At 32.8% G+C, this 7,353-nt stretch overlaps 1 protein-coding gene across 1 annotated transcript; it reads left to right on the top strand.

Annotated features, from left to right (window-relative positions):
• Positions 1-4,061: 4,061 nt before the first annotated feature.
• On the top strand, positions 4,062-6,895 carry LOC7468802 (probable xyloglucan endotransglucosylase/hydrolase protein 32). Its single transcript, XM_002323465.4, has 4 exons — positions 4,062-4,675; positions 4,817-4,917; positions 5,089-5,306; positions 6,234-6,895. The coding sequence occupies exons 1-4, from the start codon at positions 4,477-4,479 to the stop codon at positions 6,598-6,600; spliced, it is 885 nt and encodes a 294-aa protein (XP_002323501.1). The 5' UTR covers positions 4,062-4,476; the 3' UTR covers positions 6,601-6,895.
• Positions 6,896-7,353: the final 458 nt, after the last annotated feature.

Genomic DNA, 7,353 nt, shown 5'->3' with positions numbered 1-7,353 from the left:
CTCCTCACTAGAGGAGGCAATATCTTTTATTCCTAGGGTCAAACTAACTCTTTTTTTTTTCCATTTTTCTATTTAAAAAGAAGGAGAAAGAAATATTTGGTGGAAGATACCTATGATGACAATTTATTCTCAAAATGAAGCAAACTAGCTCAGGGATTCTTCAAACAAATTTTTTTTACAAAGATTATAATGAGTGAAAGTAAAAAGAAAAAATAGAAGTAAGAATGGTTAAGGATATAATGGAAATAACTTTTCACCCTCGTTGTTAGATGAATGACCTTTCATGTCATCTTAGATCTCCAAATATCTAATCAATTATTGCATTGAATGCACGCTGCCATTTTGTTTTCTAAAAGACATCTCTTTTAATAAAAATAGGCCACCTGACCATCTCTTTCAGTAAGAACAAGCCACATAGCCATAAAGAATCCCAACAATTCTACACGGGACACAAATCTCATGGGAAAGGTAAAAAGTCTTTAACTAAAGCTAGTAACCTTTTAAATCTTTGTGTATTTAATATGTAAAGACTTGGGAGGCTACTGATGGATCAATGTATTATATATATGTGTGTGTAAGTGCATGCGTGAGTGTGTTGTGTCATACATTTACTTAAAAGCTCAAAATTAAAAAGGCCAAAAGTAAGGTTAAAACCTAATGTATCTATACTTGGCAAAATGCCAAACCCATATGATATGGGTCTAGCTTAATTCCAGGCCTAACATTTTTCAGTTTAGCCACACATTACGCTTTTGGTGCATATGGGTCTTGCAAGATGCCAGACCCAATATTCTTGAGTTCAATTATGCACTGAGCCCAAGTGCATATGGGTTTAGCAAGGTGCCAAACCCAACACCATTGGATTCAAAATCAGTCCAGGTCCATATACATATAGACTTGAAAATCTTTTTAGGCCCCATATTAGTTCACAAGAATTTGTTTATTTATTCTTATGTATTTTAACATAAAATGTTAAAAGTCAATACTGATTATCTCCCTATATCCCTAGATGCATAAAAATCTTCTAAGGGGCCTATCATATTTCCATCAACATTAATATTGGGTAACAAATATCTATTTATCATTGATATTGTGTAAATGATATATATCCTTCATTAATGTCATCAGAAGAAGATGTTGATTAAACCCTTTTATTTAAGCAACATGATAAAGTTCATAGGCTATATATATCCTTTAAACCACATAGGTAAAGGGCTCACACTTTTTCTATTCTCTAAAATATTCATACTCTCATTTTCAGAGTATTTATCATACACAACTAAGAACAAACACTCTTGTTCTTACAATTAAATATCCATTTTCTTATTTATTGCAATTTCCTATTAAAAAGTCATTGATTTATTATCGAATGGTCCCTAAATCCCACTAAAAAAGAGTATTTTGCAGGTGTCAAGCCTTCTATTACCAACCATCAATTTCATGAACTCTGGAGAAAGGAACATTGAAGTGATATTGTGATTACCCACTATTCAAACACTAAAAAAACCTCATTACTAGGCATATTTAATATTTAGAACATCATCACTTTGCTAGTTTCAAAATTCCATTTTTGTTTTTGTGTGTGAAGGAAATTGTTACATGCAAAACTATGAAAATTAAGATTAAAATGGAAATTAGAAAGGGATTGAAATGGGAATTTATTATTGGAGGGTCCCTAAATCCCATTAAAAAAGACTGTTTTGAAGGTGTCAGGTTTTTTATTACCAACCATCAATTTCATGAACTCTGGAGAAGAGAACATTGGAGTTATATTATGATTACCCACTATTCAAACACTAAAAAATCCTGATTCCTAGGCATATTTAATATTTAGAACATCATCACTTTGCTAGTTTCAAACTTCCATTTTTGTTTTTGTGTGTGAAAGAAATTGTTACATGCAAAAGTATGAAAATTAAGATTAAAATGGAAATTAGGAAGGGATTGAAATGAAAATGATTTGGGAAAAGCCTTTGGATGTTATAAATAATCTCACACCTAACATAAATCCTAATCCTTAAAAGAAAAAAAAAAGTTTTTTTATTAAAAGTATACAATTAATAAATAATTCAACTATTATTATGGTTCTTATACTAAATAAAAAAACAAATATAATTTAAAAAATAATTAATAAACCCAAAAAACTCATGCATTGGTCTCTCGAATTGGAAGGAACTCATTTATAAATTCAAATTATCTTGATTTAATAAATAATCCATAAAAAATTGCAAAGGCTTTTTCCTTTTTCCTTTATCTTTATCAACTTCATAAGCTAGAGAATGCTTTGGTACCTCCATGCTGACAATTGAATATGTTGTAATCACAACATCATTCTTTGACAGCTCAAAAGGATCTTTCGTTCGATTGCTTCTATGGTATACTAGAACAAAGAGGTTAACTATCACAAAAACACTTGTGTGTCTTTAAGTCTTAAGGATCTTTCGTTTGATTGCAGAAATGATAAAATACTAGAAGTTGATTGTTGCTTGTCTTTGTAAACAAAACTATTGTTTCCATCACTCTTTGAACACTTTTTATTGATACTTTTATATGTATTGTTTCCGTCATTACATGCTACACCCTCCTCCACCTTCTCAGAATAATCATCAATAAATCTCGCTCTTTACCTTGACAGATGGAGTCATAGGTACAAGGTTTTAGTATAATGGAAAGGAAGGAAGCGTGTCTTTATCTTCTTAATCTTGTCTCAGTCATAAATCTTGAACTTGCCCTGTCACTTGCTGATTCTCTTCAACTGTTCTCACCATGCAGAGGCATGATCCTTAAGCCCAATGGTGATCAACTTCAACTTTATCCTCTCCGAGACCTCATTGTACTAAAATATATGTTCCATCTCATGAAGTTAATCAATAAATTCCTTAGCCTATAGGAGCTTGCAAACTTGGGGAGTTCCATTGTAAAACCTAGATCTTCATAGTGATCATCCCAAACACAAAGGTTGCTATCTCTGATCACACTCGTGATATGGGTTCTCAAAACTGGATGTGGAGTCACAATCATTTATTTCATGATCATCCAAATCCCAATATGCCAAATGACAAGCTAGTTGCGAAACCTGACTTTATAAATACTTTAATTATTAGTTAATTTGTTAACGTTCGGCTTCTATGAGGAACTTCCTTGTTTAGAAACTGAAATCCTCCACCATGACCTCATCCTATTTTATGATCTCTAGCCATGATAATCAAATAGTACAACAAAAAACAAATTGAAAAGTTAGATTTTAATATCAAGTGATGTTATGATTCAATTCATGAATTAGTTCACTATAGCTCATTGTATTTTTTGATTGTTTTAATAATAAATTGATATTGAGATGAAAATCAAGAGACAATGAGATGAAAAAGGCTTGAAAAAAAACCTTAGACATTGTAAATAATCTCATGACAATATAGAAAAATCTGAGCAATATTTTAAAAAAAATAAATAAATAAAATACACAATTTTATTTATACTAGTTATAAGTTTAGATTTTAATCTTTAAAGGGAAAACCCTAATTAAAAAGGTATATAGCTAATGAAACATCTTTCTAAATAAAATAAAGGAAACAAAATAACTTAGAAAAATAAATAACAATCCCAAATTTAGCCTTAAGGTACAACAATTGTGGACTCGTTTGATGACTCAAACAACATGAACACAACATCATCACCTTTAATTTACCCAATTACCCAGGCAGACACACGCTCATAATCAAATCTAACATGGGACCCCGTTTCAGATACCTTATGGTCCACTCAATTAATGAAGAACAGAGAGAGGATCAAAGACCCGATAACTCACATTTGTTTCACATAATTGACTAAATCAGAATCTAACCCACATTTCATCCCGCTTGGTCTCGGAGCTGACATCCCTATGCCTAAAGAGGAAATTGGGTCGGCAAAAGTTTTTTTTTTTTAAATAAAAACAATGATTTAGGTTATTCCAGCTTTGTCGTGTTAAAAGCTGAGAGACAAGAATACGTGTAGCTTTTGAATTAGAAAGAGACTTTAGTCCAAAAGTCCAATTTTCTATACTCACAGAAACCTAATTTAATAGACACCTGCTTACCATTCTCTCCCTACCTTAATTTCCAACCACGAAACCCTAATCTTACACAGGTTTTCCCATAAATATTAGGAAAGAAAGTTGTTGTGAAATGGACAAAAATGCAGTGTTCACTTACTGCAACCTGGGTTTATGTTAAGATACGAACTGCCATATTTTTATCAAAATTTACAAGTATAATTTCTGATTCTCTGACCCTTGATGAACAACAAATCACTACCCATCAATGGAGGAAGGGGACCCACTAATCTCTTCCCTTCTTTATCAACTGTACCACTGCCAGCCATACTGAATTCCTCCACGTAACATTGCCTTCTGATCTCTCACTCTCTGCATTTATACATACACACACTCACTCTATTTTCTCCATACAGATTCTCCACATCCTAGCTACTCCCTCATTCATGGCTCTCTTTCCCTTACTTCTTCTCATTCTTATGGTTCCTTCCTCTAGTAATGCTCAATGGCCACCTTCACCTGGCTACTGGCCAGGTTCTAGGTTCAGGTCAATGAGCTTTTACCAAGGATACAGAAATCTCTGGGGTTATTCACATCAACGAGTAGACCAGAATGCGTTGACTATCTGGCTAGATAGCACATCAGGTTTAACTCGAGTCCATTAGCTACCTGACATTATAATGCGTCTCTGCTAGCTGTCTGAATTAATTTTTGTTAGGTATCTAATCATAAAGCTTTCTGCACATTTAATTCATCATAATCTATTGTTTTTGATCTTTGTAACAGGGAGTGGATTTAAATCAGTTAAACCATTTCGATCAGGGTATTTTGGTGCTTCCATTAAGCTCCAACCTGGCTACACTGCGGGAGTTATAACAGCTTTCTATGTGAGGATTGGACTAATTAAACTATATATGCTCATAATAATTTACTGTAAAACGTACCTTTCTCTGCTAGTATTACTCTTCTTTAATTAACACAGTAGTCGGTATAGTATATATAAAGATGTTCTTGTATTAATGTCTAATTAATTAATATTTGTAATCAATTAATGGCAGCTTTCAAATAGCGAAGCTCACCCTGGGTACCATGATGAAGTGGACATAGAATTTCTTGGCACAACATTTGGGAAGCCTTACACTTTGCAGACCAATGTTTACATCAGAGGAAGTGGGGATGGGAGAATCATTGGGAGAGAAATGAAGTTTCATTTATGGTTCGATCCAACCAAAACCTTCCATTATTATGCCATTCTTTGGAGTCCCAAGGAGATCATGTAAGTTAACCACTATAGTGATCACCTATAATATTTTACAACCAAGCAAATTAAAAAAGTTTTTTCTATCTTAATGGTAGCTCAACTAGTCAGATATTAGGTTTGTTTTTCAATGCTTATGATTTTTAGTTCCTTCAGGGTTACTGGAGTCTTACATAGTCGTTAATTTCAGAACTCGTGGGATTAGTCGAGATACACGCAAGTTGGCTCGAACACCCATATTAATTATTTTTTTTTAAATGCTTCTTCTAATTTTTTTTTTTATATTATGTATATATTTTTTTGACACAATCTTGGGTGAGTAATTATTTTATTAACTCAAGATTTCTAATTCATCACATGTTTACTAGATTAAAAGATATAAATGATGGTATTCAAACAAGAGATTTTCTCATTTTTTTTTTAGTTGATCACGTACTACCTGACTGTTATTGTTGAGCTACTAGCTCACGAAGCTTCTTCTAATTAATTAGTGAAGAACCAGGTTCTAGTCTGTTTATGATCGGCGAGGATAGGAAGAAGTTTCCTGTGAGAGGGTCTGAATGATAAGAAAATAACATTATTTATGTGGTGATTTTCTCTCTGGCATTTAGCATCATTACTGTCTCTTCACTTAAATAACGAGCACATTTGTTTTTATATTGTTTGAATATGATGATTTTAGAAAAATAAAAATATTATTATAATAGATTTTTAAATAAAAAATATTTTTAAAAACAACATTATTAAAAAATATATCAAACATGCTATTATTATATGTTGTGTCTTCTACAACATCAATCATAAATTCGTTTTCCCAGCTGGCCTCAAAACCAAACGTACATTGCAGCATTAGTAAAAAGCAAGCAACACCTATGAGACTTGTAGACAATGATCATGTCACATCGCATTCATATATATTAAATTTGTAATTAATAAATGTTTCAGATTCCTCGTGGATGATGTGCCCGTTAGGAGGTACCCGAGGAAAAGCGCGACAACCTTTCCACTGAGGCCGATGTGGGTTTACGGTTCCATCTGGGATGCCTCATCTTGGGCTACTGAAAACGGAAAATACAAAGCTGATTACAGATATCAACCATTTGTTGCTAGTTACACCAATTTCAAAGCAAGCGGCTGCTCAGCCTATTCACCGGCCTGGTGCCACCCTGTGTCCGCCTCTCCGTTCCGGTCGGGTGGGCTCACAAGGCAACAATATAGAAGCATGAGATGGGTCCAAAGACACCACATGGTCTATGACTATTGCAAGGACTACAAGAGAGACCATTCCCTTACACCTGAGTGCTGGGGTTAGTATAAGTGATTGCTTGGAACATTGATATGTCCGCTCCTGTATAGGAAAATGGAAATCACTTGAAAAAAAAGAACAAAAAACAATTTAACTTGCCTTGTGATTTCAGATTTTTTGTCTTTTATTTATGAAAGTGTCTTGAGATGGTTCCCCGCTGGCTAAAGACATTATACATGCCAGAGCAGTTGAGCGTCCAAGGCTCCCGAATGGAAAATTTGTTTGATTCGTCCAGTGTTTGAACAGTATGTGTGTGCTCTCTTTTATTTTTTAATAAATTAAAAGTATTTTTGTACCTTCATATTTTAGATTTTGTTATTATCATGTTTGATCTCTCTCTCTCTCTCTCTCTCTCTCTCTCTCTCTCTCTCTCTATATATATATATATATATATATATATATATATATATATATATATATGTATGTATGTATGTATGTATGTATGTATGAGCATTTTGCGGTGAATATATGAAAAGGCATAAACAAAGAATTTATTTGTGTTTCCACATGGTCCGTGTCTTTTTATTCATGGGGATTGTTTTATGTTGTTTTAATCATCTCTTCTAACCTCATTTGTGTTTGAGTTTATTATTTATAGTTAATTTGGTTTTTATGTCAAATTAATAAAAAAAAACTAAGGTTTTTATTATACCTCATCTTATAAAACACTATTAATTAGAATAGTGATTTGTTTTTTTTAATCAATATTTTTTTTATCCTTTAATATTACATTTGTTTTTCATTGAGTTATCACATTCT

This window comes from Populus trichocarpa, chromosome 16 (assembly GCF_000002775.5).
Source record: "Populus trichocarpa isolate Nisqually-1 chromosome 16, P.trichocarpa_v4.1, whole genome shotgun sequence".
Classification (NCBI taxonomy): domain Eukaryota; kingdom Viridiplantae; phylum Streptophyta; class Magnoliopsida; order Malpighiales; family Salicaceae; genus Populus; species Populus trichocarpa.
Note: the sequence above shows the minus strand (reverse complement) of the source record. Positions and strands in the feature narration are given on the sequence as shown.